This window comes from Apodemus sylvaticus, chromosome 1 (genome assembly GCF_947179515.1).
Source record: "Apodemus sylvaticus chromosome 1, mApoSyl1.1, whole genome shotgun sequence".
Classification (NCBI taxonomy): Eukaryota; Metazoa; Chordata; class Mammalia; order Rodentia; family Muridae; genus Apodemus; species Apodemus sylvaticus.
The window spans coordinates 78791603-78806292 of record NC_067472.1 but is presented as its reverse complement, the minus strand read 5'-3'; the positions used below and the strand labels follow the sequence as shown (position 1 = coordinate 78806292).

General features: G+C 51.4%; 2 protein-coding genes across 4 annotated transcripts; one reads left to right on the top strand and one right to left on the bottom strand.

Moving 5' to 3' along the window:
• Positions 1–323: 323 nt before the first annotated feature.
• Positions 324–3661, bottom strand: LOC127679119 (putative protein T-ENOL). Of its 2 annotated transcripts, XM_052174733.1 has the most exons (6): positions 3566–3661; positions 3048–3133; positions 2648–2798; positions 2376–2409; positions 2144–2201; positions 324–593 (listed from the first exon to the last, which is right to left on the bottom strand). In XM_052174733.1, exons 2-6 carry the CDS (start codon positions 3126–3128, stop codon positions 558–560), a joined length of 360 nt encoding a protein of 119 aa, XP_052030693.1. In that variant the 5' UTR covers positions 3129–3133; positions 3566–3661; the 3' UTR covers positions 324–557. The 2 variants fall into 2 exon arrangements, with proteins under 2 accessions (XP_052030693.1, XP_052030686.1); XM_052174726.1 differs by lacking the exon at positions 324–593 and having other exon boundaries at positions 1959–2201.
• A 382-nt stretch (positions 3662–4043) lies between these two features.
• Positions 4044–8066, top strand: Cdipt (CDP-diacylglycerol--inositol 3-phosphatidyltransferase). 2 transcript variants are annotated; one of them, XM_052198678.1, is made up of 6 exons: positions 4060–4542; positions 4638–4772; positions 5834–5987; positions 6458–6539; positions 6893–6974; positions 7093–8066. In XM_052198678.1, the coding sequence occupies exons 1-6, from the start codon at positions 4500–4502 to the stop codon at positions 7236–7238; spliced, it is 642 nt and encodes a 213-aa protein (XP_052054638.1). In that variant the 5' UTR covers positions 4060–4499; the 3' UTR covers positions 7239–8066. The 2 variants fall into 2 exon arrangements, with proteins under 2 accessions (XP_052054645.1, XP_052054638.1); XM_052198685.1 differs by lacking the exon at positions 7093–8066 and having other exon boundaries at positions 4044–4542; positions 6876–6974.
• The last annotated feature ends 6624 nt before the right edge of the window (positions 8067–14690 follow it).

Here is a 14690-nt window from a genome sequence, read left to right as displayed (position 1 = left end):
CTTCAGAGCTTCCTGCATCACCTTCTGTCTGGTAGGTAACAAGTTAGCACATTCTCTTAAACATGAGATCCCACAAAGTAAGAGAGCGCCTCAGAGGCAGAGGCCCAGGGTCCTCAGAACCCAAGGCAAAGGCTCTCCTGACCATCAAGAGTGGCCACCCGTATGCTAGGGCTAGCCAAAAGGTACCAGGCAACAGGTTTGGCTCTAGCAGGAGCCAGACAACTAGATTTTAGAGAGATGCTGACATGCACCATCTCCCTCTAGAATAAAGGCACTTCCGCTCAAGGAGCTACTCCAGAACACTGCCAATGATTTGGGGAAGGGAGGATCCCTGGTTCTTTATTAAAACCTTTTCTTTCAGTAGTGTTTGCCCATGGAGGGTGGAGGGCCCTCCAGAAGATTTTCTTGGTTTCAAAGGTGGCGCTGCTTATGACCAGGAGTTCCTCCCAAGATGAGAGGTTTAGCCAGTTGCAAAAGAGGGGCTTTGAGGTTTTCACTGAGGGACATAGGGGGGAGGGCAAGAGGCCGAGAGAGAGCAGTTCTAGGGAGGACTGAGCTCATCCTCCAGTTGTCAGGATGTTGGGGAGTGCTCCCTGGAAGAAAAGAAGAGCTGTTGACTCTTTATACTTACGGATTCTGTCGTACCCTTCCATCTTTCACCCACCCATACAACCACACACCACCCAGAGTACAGACACCATGCCCCATGTATCCATAGCCCATTTCTCTATACATACAGCCACCTACGCCCTCCTTCCCCAGCCTCCAGCTCCGTCCACCTCATCACCCACTCGTTACTCGGCCATCTTCCCACCCAGTCACCTCTCATCTCCCACTTACACTTCTTGAGGGCAGGGGCTTTACCTTGCTCAGAGCTGCACTCCAGGACACTCTGGCACACAGCAAGCGATTAGCACATGTTAACATATCCAGTCGTCATTTACCTATCTGCCTCCTGCTCCTTTAGCTCATCCATCCTTCCCTATCTAATGTCTGTTTGCTTTTTACTTGAAGTATCTACTTGTCTACCTATAGGGTAGGGTCTATATAGCCCCAGCTGACCTAAACTCCCTCTGTAGATCAGGGTGGCCTGGAACTCAGAGATCAACCTGTCTTTACCTCCTGAATGGCTGGAATTAAAGGCATGCACTGCTACACCAGGCTTTTAGAAATTTTTAAAATTGATTTTATATGTATTAGTGTTTTGCCTACATATATGTCTGTGTACTACTTGTGTTCCTGGGTGCCTATGGAGACCAGAAGAAGGTATCAGATCCCCTGGAACTGGAGTTAAAGATCGTTGTGAGCCATCACATGTGGGTGCTAGGAATGGAATCTGGACCCTCAGAAAAAATCAACAAATGCTCTAAACTGCTGAACCATATCTCTCCAGCCTCTTTTATCATGTATGTATACTTTCTAAATTCCTGTTTGGTTATTTTGGGACCAGGTCTCTCAGAGCAGCCTTGGCTGTCCTGGAAGTCACTATCTAGATCAAGTTGGCCTTGAGCTTGAACCCCTGGCTCTGCCTCCAGAATGCTGAGTTTAAAGACATATGCCACCACACCTGGCAGGTCCTAGAGCGTCCGAGCTGCTCACAACCCCACTCACTATGATACCTCTCTGTCCCTTGGTCCATGCAATCTCTACTGCTTAGAATACTTAGAGCTGTTTCCCTGGAAAATTCTTTCTTTAGGTGTTTCCTTCTTCAGGAAGCTCCATGATGCCTTTCCTTCCCAGCCCAGCTGAGGCTGGGCTAAAAATAGTCTTATTGTTTCCTCTTCTTAGGTAGGCACCATTCCATATTGTGTTGTCACTGGCCATTAACTTGCCTTGGCCCTCATTCTAAACTGAATTCTGCTGGACATGGTGGTGAGCACCTTTAATCCTAGCACTGGGGAGGCAGAGGAGGGTTATCTTTGTGATGTCAAGGCCAGGCTGGTCTACATGGCAAATTCCAGGCCAACCTGCTACATAGTGAGACCTTATCACAAACAAACAAACAAACAAAGCAACCAACCCCTGAATTCCTCGAGGGCTGAGTCTATATCATGCATTCTGTGTCCCAAATGTCTAACTCCTAGCACGTGGAGCAGCCACAGGGGATGCTGGAAATGTTGGAACTGAATAACCTCACACAAACCTTTTCACGAGGAGATGGCAGAAGGTGTGCCTTGGTTCGGGTTCGATTTCTGTCAGAGCTGGAGATGGCAGAAGACAACAGAATAGGCTGAGAACCATGATCTGGAGCATCAGGAGGGAATAGAATAGAACTTCATGGTTGAAAACTCCCCCTACCCTGCTGGGATGCTGTCAACCCTTGCTCTCTCCCCACAGGCTCCTCTGTCCTGGGAGAAGGACAGAGCCTCACTCACCGGGTGTCGGTGCCTCGGGTCTTGGTGAAGAACACTGGAATTAGAGGCCCCAGTTAAAGGAACAACTTTCCCCGTGGTTAGAAAGAGTTGTGGCTAGAGCAGATAGGAACAAGGGGCTCCTGGCTAGCAACAGTGAGTGAGTTAGAAGGTGAGGGGCACTGTGCCTAGGACGGGCAATGAGGAGGAAAAGAGTGGGCAGATTCCTGGGGAGACCAGCTATGGCTGGAAGAGAGTTGGGGACTAGTCTCTAGATGAAGAGGGAGAGAGTTCACCATGTCTAGATATCTGAGTCCCTTGGTCTTTTGTCTGCTTTTCCTTGTTGGGCATAGGATTCAAATGGGAGCGAGCAATAAACAGTGCTTCATCTGTAAGTTCTGTGCTGATTCGGGTCAGGAATTCTTCAGAGCGGGATAATGAGGCTTTCTGGAAAGGAAGTTAGAACTCAGCCTGCAAATTCCCATCAGTCTGCTGTCTTCCAGGCTGCGGCAGGCTCTGGCTGAGGATTCTGGTATTAGAAGGCTCGGGTATGTGATTTGACTGGAAGGCCCTAGACCTAGAAAGCAGTCTGTGGGGCCTCAGGGTTAAGGATCAAGGCTAAGGCTCAAATCTCATGGCTCGGATGGAGCTACTTGCGTAGCTCTTCCCAACGTTCACTTTTCCGTTGTCGATTACCTGCCCTCCACCTAAGGAGGCAGCAGCTTGAGATGGCCAGATGTCCTTTTTGTCCCCACTCCTGGCAGATGTGGATGCCATCCCCCCTGGAAACAAAGTTGGTGTTAGACTGAGAAACCAGCCCACTTCCCCTCAGATTTCCGTCTCACGCCATTCCCAGAGCCCAGATTTGTTTAGTCCATGACTATAGCTCAAACTTCCTACTGTCTCAGCTCTGTCCTTGACAAAAATTGGTTGTTTTGCCTACTAAGTTGACAGGAGGGGCTCAGAACAACTCCCTTCCCTATTCCCTTCAGAGCCCTTCTTCCTTCTTTTCTGCCAAGGCACATCCTTAGGCAAGGCAGCCAACATCAGCCCCCGACCTGGCTGATTGGTTGAAATCTTAGGCTACTCCGCAGGAGGGGGAGACGGAAAGTTCTAAGGGGACCATATGATGGGCCTAGGGGATTGGGAGTCCAGGGAAGAAGGTTGGGAAGAGGGGGAAACAGGGGAGAGCTGCTCCGGGTTGCTATAAAGACCTAAATGTTTCCGGAAGTTCTATAGTTCCGTTGCTAGGAGACTAGAGGTTCTAGAACTAAGGACATTTTCCTAGCGTGTCGCAGTGGCTCTCCAGGTTCCTTCTTGGGGGCGGTGACCCCAGCGTGATGTCAACGCGTTTTGGAGATGACGTAGGGTGGAATCTGGGCTCTAATCCTCCCACCACCAGGGCGGCGCTAGAAGCAGGCGATAGGCACGCCCGGAGCCTCTCTAGCCACCTCTTCCCAGCCTGGGTCCGGGAGAGCGACCGTGGTCGCAGGCGTAGTGGGCGGGGAAGCGATGTGGGCCGTACTAAGTCACCCAATCTCTCGGGGAGGCGCAGACTCGGGACGGAGGAATCTCTACGCTTTACCGTTGCCTCCAGGGGTTTACGCCCTCTGTGAAATGCAAAATGCAGATTCCCTCTCAAGTCTCTTCTGCTGCTCCCTTTTCAGTTTCTTCCTTTGCGGATGGCTCTCGAGTCTTTCCCCTCCCTCGGTGCGTTGGTACGAGCCGAAGCCAAGGGGCCCCGGCAGGAAAAGGAAGCAGGCCGGCCTTAAAGGGACCTCAGCCATTATTTATTTAATTTATTTATTTATATTTAAAAGCCGCTCTCTCCTTCCTGCGATGTTCTTAACGTCCCCGACAGAAGAGTAGGCTCGAGGAGCCAGGCGCAGCCGGAGCTGCGGGGCCCGCTGCTGGAGACGGCAGCTCCTGCCCATCGGAAGGCCAGGTGTGCGTGAGCTGTGCCCAGGGGTGTCCCACGCCCCGGCGCCCTGCGGGCTCTAAAACTGCTGGGATCGCCCGGGGGAACTGGGCCCTGGGCTCAGGTGGAGCGGCCGATGCCCCGGGCTGAAAGGTGAGACCACGCTGGTGAGGCTGGGACAAGACCTTGCACCTCCAAACCTGGGCCGAGACGACGGGGGAGCCGCCAAGATGCCAGAGGAAAATATCTTCCTGTTCGTGCCTAACCTTATCGGTAAGTGCTGCCTGCAGCCCCAAGAGCAGCGGAGGGCGAGGAACCCTAAGCTGGCTCCCCGATCACACCCTGTACCTCTTCCATCCCGTCCCAAGGTTATGCCCGGATTGTCTTCGCCATCATTTCCTTCTACTTTATGCCCTGCTGCCCCTTCACGGCCTCCTCCTTCTATCTACTCAGCGGACTTCTAGACGCTTTCGATGGACACGCAGCTCGAGCCCTTAATCAAGGTGACAGAACTTTACCACCACCGGTACCAACATCCCCTGTCCTTTTCCTCAGAACCTCGTTGAGGACTCTTTCATTACCATCTCTGTAAGAAAGCAAAGCAGCGCTGCCTGGGATTTAAGCTTGCTCTTGAGGATGGATCACTGTTTGTGATGGCTGTGGAAGACCTAGACTCGGCATAGCTGTGGGAATGGAATTCCATTCGGGTGTGGCGTGGTGGCTCGTGCTTGTAATGCCTGCACTGATGAGGTAGACAGATTGCGCCAAGTCAGAAGTCATCTAGGCTTCATACTGAGTACAGCGAGAGCCAGGATTACACAGTAAAATCCTGCAAAAATAAGTGATTGGGGCTGAAGGTTAAGTTTGTGCTCAGAGGTTAAGAATGCTTACTGCTCTTTTAGAGGACCTAGATCTGATTCCCAGAACCCACATGACGGCTTACAACCACCAGTTCCAGGGAATCCAATGACCTCTTTAGACCTCTGTGGGCACCAGGCATGTATGTAGTGCACATACACACATGCTAATAGACACTTAGACCATAAAAAAATAAGTAAATGAACTTTTAAAAATGTAAGTAAATAACAAAATTCCATTCAACAGGGTGTTTACTGGGTAGTTACTATGTGCTAGGCACAAACATTAGGGATTCCAGAAGAGAGGTTGGTGCCAGGAGGGAGGAAAGCAGATGATATATAGAGCTCTGACTAATTTTGTAATGAGTTCTCCAGACCCACCTCTAAAATTGCCCCTGAGACTTTGGGTCTGCTTGCCTTTCTTTGGGGCCTGGTTCTGGGTTAGAGGAGTTGAAGATAGAGTTTTCCCATTCCTCCAATACTTCTCCTGCCACGGCCCCATGTCTTCTCATTTCTTGTCCTCATAATCCCTGCCCTACTGGCCTCACCATCTATTGATGGCTACCTGCTTTCCTCCTCTAGCAGTCGATGGTAGACATTTTCAAACTCCTTTATACTCAGCATGGCGTGGTACGGCAGAGCAGGCACCCGTCATGGGTCCGCTGTACCTAACAGTCCCTTTCCACTTAGTAGTTATTATTTCTCAGGAACCCGATTTGGGGCCATGCTCGACATGCTGACGGACCGCTGCGCCACCATGTGTCTCCTGGTCAACCTGGCCCTGCTGTACCCGCGAGCCACTCTTCTCTTCCAGCTGAGCATGAGCTTGGACGTGGCCAGTCACTGGCTGCATCTGCACAGGTCAGCTTTCATGCTGGGGGTGCTGAGGAGTGGACAGCACTACAGTGGGCTGGGGACTGGGGCGGCTGCAGCCTGGCGGGGTGGTGTAGCCCAGGGCTCCTTAGAATTCAGTGTGTGCCCAGGTAGGCCTCAAATTCGTGGTGGTCTTCCTCCCTCAGCTTCCTGAGTGCTGGAACTATAGGCACATGCCAGCATGCCCCTGTCGTAAGACCCTGGGTGATCCCTGAGTCTCAGAGTGGATTTGTCATTTTTTTTACAGGTAGCTTAAGGAATTTCTAGCATGGGCCTGGCTGAATATTTTAGGGTTCCAAATGGAGGGGAGAAGTATGGGTGCTTTGTAGTGGGGCATTTAATCCTAACTCTGTCCCACCTGGGGAACTGTATGATTTTGAGCAAGATAGAGTTTTCAGCTTCACACCAGTTCCTCCGTACAGTGAACGCTCATGACGTCCCATGCTTTTCTCCCCAAGTTCTGTGGTGCGAGGCAGCGAGAGCCACAAAATGATCGACCTGTCTGGGAACCCTGTGCTTCGGATCTACTATACCTCTAGGGTGAGCGTTTCCTTCCCCGCCCTGACTTGATTCAAAAATGGGAAGTCTTAGGCTGAACACTGGTCAGGAGAGATGATACAGCCATGTGGGTAGTAGCATGCATGGGTGGGGCCTCCTGAGCACCCTTGGAAGCATGCATGGTAGAGGATAATTGGTGGGAGGTCTTTGCACATCATCCTGGCAGCAGTGACGATGAAAGGGGGGGCTGGGGGGGGGCAATGACACCAAAAAAGTATGCAGTATAGTGCAGTGTGCAGCTGGCTGAGAGGCATTCTCCTGTCTGTGACAGAAGTCCCTGTGGGTTACGGTAGGGACATGACCCTACGTCTTAGGCAGCCTTATATTGTGTGCAGCCTGCTCTGTTCACCCTGTGTGCTGGAAATGAACTCTTCTACTGCCTCCTGTACCTGTTCAATTTCTCCGAGGGACCACTAGGTAGGAAAAGGGGGTGGAGGTGGGGGTCCACCCTGCCCTGCATGGGGGGGAGGCCTCCGTCTTGTCTCGCACCCCTCCATCCCTGCTTCCCTTCTTTCTTCTCTCTGCCTCCCCGTAGTCGGCTCTGTGGGGCTTTTCCGGATGGGCCTGTGGATCACAGCTCCCATCGCTCTACTCAAGTCCATCATTAGTGTCATCCACCTCATCACGGCTGCAAGAAACATGGCTGCCCTGGACGCAGCCGACCGCGCCAAGAAGAAGTGATCCTCTCCCGTCCCCAGCTGCCCACCTGCCCTGGGTATCTACTGTACCACGTGGCTCCTCTCCTCCTCAGAGGTTCCAGTGTCATGTCCTTCTCGTGTGCTCTCTAGCCTACTGGGATTAGGGCTCACCCTCTGTTTGGTGTTGTCACTATCTCTTTAATCCTGATGACTAGACCCAACCTGTGACCCCAAGGACCTGGCGCTGCAAAGCAGGAAGGGTGCTCAGGAGGCCCCACCCATCCAGCTGGTGCTCCAGGAGGCCTGTCTGAAGACTGGGTGTTGCCACACATCCTGCTGGCCCAGCCCTGGGGTCTGGACTGAGACTTTGGAGACACGTGAGGGCAAAGGAGTCAGACTGATGCCAAGGAAGTCTGGGGTACCAGGCCGGGGAGGGAAGGGGCCAGGGGCCAGCTAGGCCCTTCTCTGAGGCGAGCTCCTCTATCCTGTCCTGCTCTGGAAACCTCCGTAATAAAGGGGGGCTTTCACTCTTTTTGGATTTGTTTACTTTGAGACCCTCTCAGATGATGGCCCAGGGTTCAAAGGAGCTAGATTAAAATCCATCTGGATGCTTTCCCAGAGTGGGTGGCTGGCTCCTCCCTGTCATCCCAGGGACCTCAGAGAGGCCTTGCGGCTCTTCAGGCTCACAAGCATTGTCTCTGCCCACCCGCTTTATGTCCCTGGCTGGCCACTTTCATTGTAACCTTGATCTTTTCTACCCTCACAAGAATGTAAACTTCATGAGAGCAGACTTATGTCTTTCTTGTCTCTGCCTAGAGTGAAAACTAGCCTGGCATGTGGTAGCTGCTTAATAAATATTCATGGAAAGATGGGTGGCTTTCTCACAGCCTGGTCCTTAGTCCTCGGTCAACCTGGCCCTGCTATACCCTCGAGCCCCACCCCAACCCAACCCCACACACACATGTGTAACAAACACTACATACCACTTCCTGGAACTCCTGATCCTATACTGGCTTCCGGGTGCTGCCTTTATACTGAATACCACCATGCCAACTCAAGGGTTAGTGCACACTGTATATCAGCCAAGGGTTTGTAAGTGTTGGATCCCCTGGGACTAGAATTAGACAGTTGAGACCTGCCATGTGGGTGCTGGAGAACTAAACTGGGTCCTTTTTTTTGGGGGGGGGGGGTTGTTGAGACAGGGTTTCTCTGTGTAGCTCTGGCTGGCCTGGGACTCACTTTGTAGACCAGGTTGGCCTCAAACTCAGAGATCCGGTGGATCTCTGCCTCCCAAGAACTGGGTCCTTTAGAAGAAGAACAAGTGCTCTTAACCACTGAGCCCACTCTAGCCCCAAGGATGGATGGGGCTAGAGTCATATATATATATATATATGTATATCTTTTTTTTTTTGAGATAGTCTCATCGCCCACACTAGCCTTGAGTTCCTAAGTGTTTTGCTTCTGCCTCCTGAGTGCTGGAATATGCCATGATATGAATTTTGTTTTGTTTTGCTTTGTTTTTTGAGATGGCATTCCTATATTACCCTTTCTAGGCTCAAATGAGCCTACCTCAGTCTCTCATGGGACCATGGGTACATGTCACTAGCTGGCACCAGCTTTCTTTATTCTGGCTTTTTGTCACAGGCTATATGATAGCCCAGGCTGGTCTCAACTGCTCTAAGGAGCTGAGGATCACCATGAACTCCTGATCTTCCTGCATCCGTCTCCCTTGTCCTAAGATGACAGTAGGTGCCACCAAACTCAGCGCTCCTTCATTTTTTAAGTGTGTTGGGCTAGACCCCATGTTGGTGTTATTGGCAGACATTATTTGTTCCATCCTCATAATAACTTGGCTGTTTCACACAACTTGTGTTTGGGAAAACTGGCATTCAGGCACAATTTTGGAGTTTGGGAGATAGGATCTTACTGTAAAGCCCAGGCTGGCTTCAAACTCAAGACCTTCCTGCCTCAGATCTTTGAATGCTGGCTGTGTGCCACTATACCCAGTAGGATGAGGTATTGATATTTTAAGTAGGTAGCTGGTGAAGAAGGAGGGAAGAGTTTCTGCTCCCGGCAGAACAGACAGCCCACAGAGGCAGGGGTCCAGAGATCACCCAGGCAATTATGAGCGAGAGGGTGGGGGGAGGGAGATTAAAACAGACCTTGATCGGTGTATCTGGAACACTAAGTGCTGGGGTGCAGGGGCTGGTGAGAGCTACGGCCGCAGCAGCCAGCTGGGAGGCCCAAGGGGCTCAGTAGGACATTAGGCCTCTCTTAGTTCCTTATGGAGAGCATTTCAAAGCGCTGTTCTTATCAATGTGCATTATCTCCTGGGCTTGCTCCTCTGAGATGGCTGTCTGTTGCCCTGCTTGTCCAGAGGCAAATAATGAAAGGAAGCCAATTTGGCTCCAAAGTCCGCCCTGTTTGCTGTTTCATGTCAGTAGGCTTCTAGAGCGTGGGGTGCCCTCTGCTCCTGATGTAACTAGGTCCTGCCGTGACCTAAAGACATGGCTGGTAACTCTTCCTCCTCCTGTTTGGGGAGGCACGTGCAGAATGTATGTGGAAGGGCCGAGGTATTGGTGCTTGAGGAAAGTGTTGACTCACACAGAGCCCATCACATTGCAGATGGTCCAGCGGCCCCCTGCCGGGCCTGCCCCAGTGGCAGTGGGAGGCTGGGTGAGGAGGCTCTAAGGGCAGTCCTAGAAGTAGCCTTCGCTCCCACCAAGTGGATCTTCTGAGTGTCCTCTCCTGCTGTCCTAGCTCCCACAGTCCTGAATGACTCTAGGGCCCTGGCTGTGATCATTTATGATGTCACCAGCAGCGTCCCTATATAGGAGTGCAGCTGTATATGATCTTCACAGGAGGAATAGGGAAAGAGAGAGGAGTGGGTGCTTTGGAGCAGAATGTTGCACCCAAGGCCCGAAGCCTGAAAGGCTAACACTGCATGAGCGGCATATGCACCGAAGGTCCTCTGACCCTTGAAGCTGAGTCTCAAGTCAGCATGGGACCCTTGGTCCGCCATTTGGTGGTTGGATTCAACTCTAACCTGCAGGGTTCAGGGCGTGCCTTTACAGCCTAGGACCCACAGGCCTTGATCTGAGGGCAGGAGTGAGGAAGTCTGGAATTTGGTCCTAGACAGATCTTGGGTTCCATGTTGGAGGTATGTCCTTGAACCAACCCTCCACAGGTACAGAGGGATGATTATAATAATTTCCTAGAAATCAACTATGTTCATTCCGGCAAAATGAATACCCTCATTCAAGACATTGCAGCAGTTCACTCCATGTCTTGGAAAGGGCAGGAGATGGATATCCCCGGTTTGCTGCTCCTTTGAGTGCTCTCTAATCTCCTCTCTGTTTCATGCTGCAGTTAAAAGTGACCCTGGGTGTAGGAGCGATTGCTCAGCTGCTAGAAGCCGTGCTGCTCTTACAGAGGATCAGAGTTCCAGTCCTGGCAGCTCACAACCACCAGTCACTCCAACCGGAAGGAATCCAGGTTGCTCCCTGTTGCCTGTACTCAGTATGCACAGGCATGTACATAAACAAAAGGATTTTCAGCCAGACATGGTAGTGCACGTCTTTAGTCCTAGAACTCGGGAGGTAGAGGCTGGTGGATCTCTGAGTTTAAGGCCAGCCTTCTCTACATAGTGAACTTCAGGGCATCCAGAACTACATAAAGAGACCCTGTCTCAAAAAGCCAAAACAGAGCTTTACTGTGGCTGTGGCTGCCCTGCAACAAATTGTAGATGAGGCTGGACTCGAACTCACAGAGATCCACTTGGCCTCTGCCTCCTGAGTGCTGAGATTAAAGGTGTGCCGACTACTGCCTGGCTGATTGATTATATATATATATATAAAATCTTTAAAAGAAAACAGACCAAAACCAAACTCCAAAGTGCAGTGTAAGAGGTTTCCAAGACCACTGAGACACGCCTATAAGCGTGACAGGTGGCTGAGACAGGTGGATTGCTGAGTTCTGGAGGCCAGCCTGTGCTACATAATGAGACTGTCCCCATCAATAACCTATAAATTTTTTTCTCATAAAAGGTTCCTTAAACCTGTTCATTTTTTCTGGCATTTAGCCAAAGGTAAGGCATCTGTTCTAGAGCTGGAAAACGTGGCTTGTGTTGAATTTCATCGGCAGCCACATTGTTGTTTATCTTCTGGGCAATTATGGTAACCAATGGAACCTGCCTCCTGTGTGAGCAGGGACCCTACTGCGTTCCCACGAGGTGCTTTCCTATCACTGAGGTAGACATGTCTCCTCACCTTGCTTCCAGTGCGGGGCCAGTCTTCATTGCATACAATTTAGAGTGATTTCCCTAACCGCCTGGGACTGTGAACCTATGGAGTACATAGGCCAGGCTAGTCATGCTGTGGTAACATCCACCACCCCCGTCTCTGATGGCATACACACTTCTTTCCGAGGTTTAGCTGTGGTTTATTATGGCTTACCTCTATGCCATTGTCCATCTAGGATGCAGACTTGTGTGGGGAATATTAGTGATCATACTTTTATATGGAAAGAGAGAAGAGAGTATAGTGCTTACATTAGGCCCCCAGCATTTCATTGGCTATAACAAATCCCATGAGCAACCTGTTGGGCACTATGCATCCACATAGACATGTGAAGCCATCAGTTGGAAGAGAACCCAGGGGTCAGTGGTGACAGTAAGACTGGAGAAGTGGATTCTGAAGCCAGTGGTTGAGAATGTAGGTAGGAGAAAAGGGGGTTTGGGGGGAACCTGCCCTGAGGGCTGTGTAGAAAAGACAGCACTGGCCAATGGTGAGGCAGAAAGAAAACTAAGGTGTGTGGTCATGGGAGCCCAGTGTGGAAAGCAGTGACCTGTCAAATGACAGGCAAGGCCGGACAGGGGCTGACTGAACTGAATAGGCATGGGGACACACTGTGACAATCTGAAAAGCCAACAAGGTGTGAGCAGTGGGAGCTAGGACTGCAGAGGACTCCGGATGGAGAGAGCTGGCTGTGAAGAAAGGGAAAGGTAAAGACAGAACGGGCATAGGAGTCAGGGAGCTCTTGGGCCAGAGGAAGACTCTGGTGTCCTGGCCTATTTCCCACCTTATTCCTTAGAGTGAGAGCTTCTCACTGAGTCTACAGTCACAGTTTTATGGCTAGGCTAGCTGGCCAGCAAGCCCCGATCTATGTTGTGGTTATAGCCTTACAGCCTGGCCATAGTTGCTGCGTTTTGAGATTTTTAAAAGATTAATTTTTTTATGTGCATTAGCGTTTTGACTACATGTATGTCAGTATGAGGGTGTCAGATTCCCTGGAACTGGAGTTATAGACAGCTGCTGTGTGGGTGCTGGTACTTGATCCTGGTCCTTTGGAAAAGCAGCCAGTGCACTGAAGAACTGAGCCATCATCTCCTCAGCCCCCACAGCTGCCTTTTTATGTGGGGACTCTGAATGCAGACTCAGATGCATATGCTCTTTAACAGGGAAGGAGTCTCACCTGTTTGCTTTTATAGAGTTGGAGGAATTTACAGACTGATGGATGGGGTCCCAGAGAGAGGAAGCCGTTGGTGGTTACAGAGTAGGTGGGCTTCCCGACAGCCCTCAGGACAAGATGGGCGGGATCAGGGCCCAAGGTGAGAAATCCTTGCTGGGCACAGTGGCAAGGACAGCCAGTTTTGCTGCTCAGTGTGTTGATCTGCTGCTGGGAAGGAGAGAGGAAAGCCTTCCTGCCCGGATCTGCTTCTATTTTTCTCAAAGAGGTGAGAAAAAGTGGGCAGGGGAGGAGGAGGGTGTGAAGAGGATGAGCAGTTGTTCAGGAGGGAGGTGATCTCAGAGAAGATGGGGGAGCACGGCTCCCTGGAGATTGTGGTTGGAGTCTAAACTGAGACTGGCCACATGCTGGGGTCCCCTCCAACAACAAGCAGCTGGGTTGGCCTTTACAGAAGAAGGCGGGAGTTGGTGGCTAAGTGCCACATGTCATGAGCCTATGGCTGGGCAGTGAGGTGGGAGGGCTGAGTTCATGGTCAGACAGGCCCTGTCTCAAAGGAAGAAAGCAAGGAAGAGGAGAGAGGGAGGGAGGGAGGAAGGAGGGAGGGAGAGGCGGGAAAGGAAAGGGAGTAGGTAAGGGGAGGAGAAAGAGGCAAGAAAAGAAAACCAAACGCCAATAATTCAGTGGTAGGGCATTTGCCGTGAGAACCCTGGGTCCTAACCCCCAGGGCATGGGGATGGGTACAGGGGAGGGGGCTTTGCCATCTAGCATGACAAAGGTGGGGAAAGATGAGGGAATCACGGGGTTGGCTTGAGTAATTGTAGGGACAGAGCCCAGGATCCAAGTTAGGCAGTGGAAAAGTTGTCCGTGTAGTGTGGTTATTGTCCAAGGACAGCCGTGGGCCAGTAGCTGAGACCTGAACAGCCACCATGGACAATCTCACTTGTTCCCAGAGGCCCTTGGTGATACACAGCATTTACTAGGCAGCAGGTACCAGTTGAAGAACTGTAAATTAATTAGTTCTCTCGAGGAAAGACTCAGGAAGGCACACATCAAGCCGGAGGGTGAGTTGTGAATTAATATGGGCAGACACTGGGCTTACGGGTTTTAGAAGAGACACCAACCACACAAGTGCAGCTCCAAAGTGCTCTGGGGAGAAGCAAGGCTCTTGAGATGGAGATGAGGCACCAGTTAGGAAAAGGAACAAAAACATCACCTACCTTGCTTATCTGGGGGACCATGTCATGGGAGGTGATGGGAGGGACTGAGTCAGTTGTCTTCACAGACACACAGGGAATGGCGCCCATTTTCTCTCTCCACCCCAGGATCATTTTACTTCCACAGTAGCGACGGGGCAGGCCTAAAGCTCCACTTGGCCTATAACCCAGCACCCTAGCCTCCACTGGTGTTCCCCAGCTGACTGAACTGACATCATCTGACCAAAGACCCTTTACAAGTTCAGGTAAAGTTTGAGGGGCAGATAGGAAAGAGGCGCCCCAATGCTCCCTAAGAGTCCAGACCAGAAGCTTCAGAGTATGCTGTAGATCCTGCTGCCCCTGGCAGGGTCCTCTTCCCTAGATGGCCTTCTCCAGGAGCAAGCAAGTACAGGGGGCCCAGGGCAGGCCTGGCACAGCTGCTGTACCGCAGGCTACTGGTGAGGCTGGCAGGCGGTGCCAAAGGAGAGCCTCCAATGGCAGGCAGGGCAGATGCGCAGCCTGAGGGCGACTCCACAACTAGGTGGTTGGGATTCATGGAAAAACCAGCTGTGAGCCAAGGTCTCAAGGGCGGGAGTGCTCTCCGACAGGACCCTCGCTGGCCTGACAGCCCTCACACAGCACCATCTCTGCCTACCCAGCTCTGAAGAGCTGCAGACTAAACAACAAACAGGTTTGAAAGACTTTGGGTTCCATGCTTATCATTGTGGCCTCAGGATAGTTTTCTCCCTGTTTTCCTTGGAGACCAAAGTAGTCTCTGGTAATTTTATCAGAGAGGCCCTTCTCGTCCCCAGTAAGATCACCCAGGCTGGAGGTAA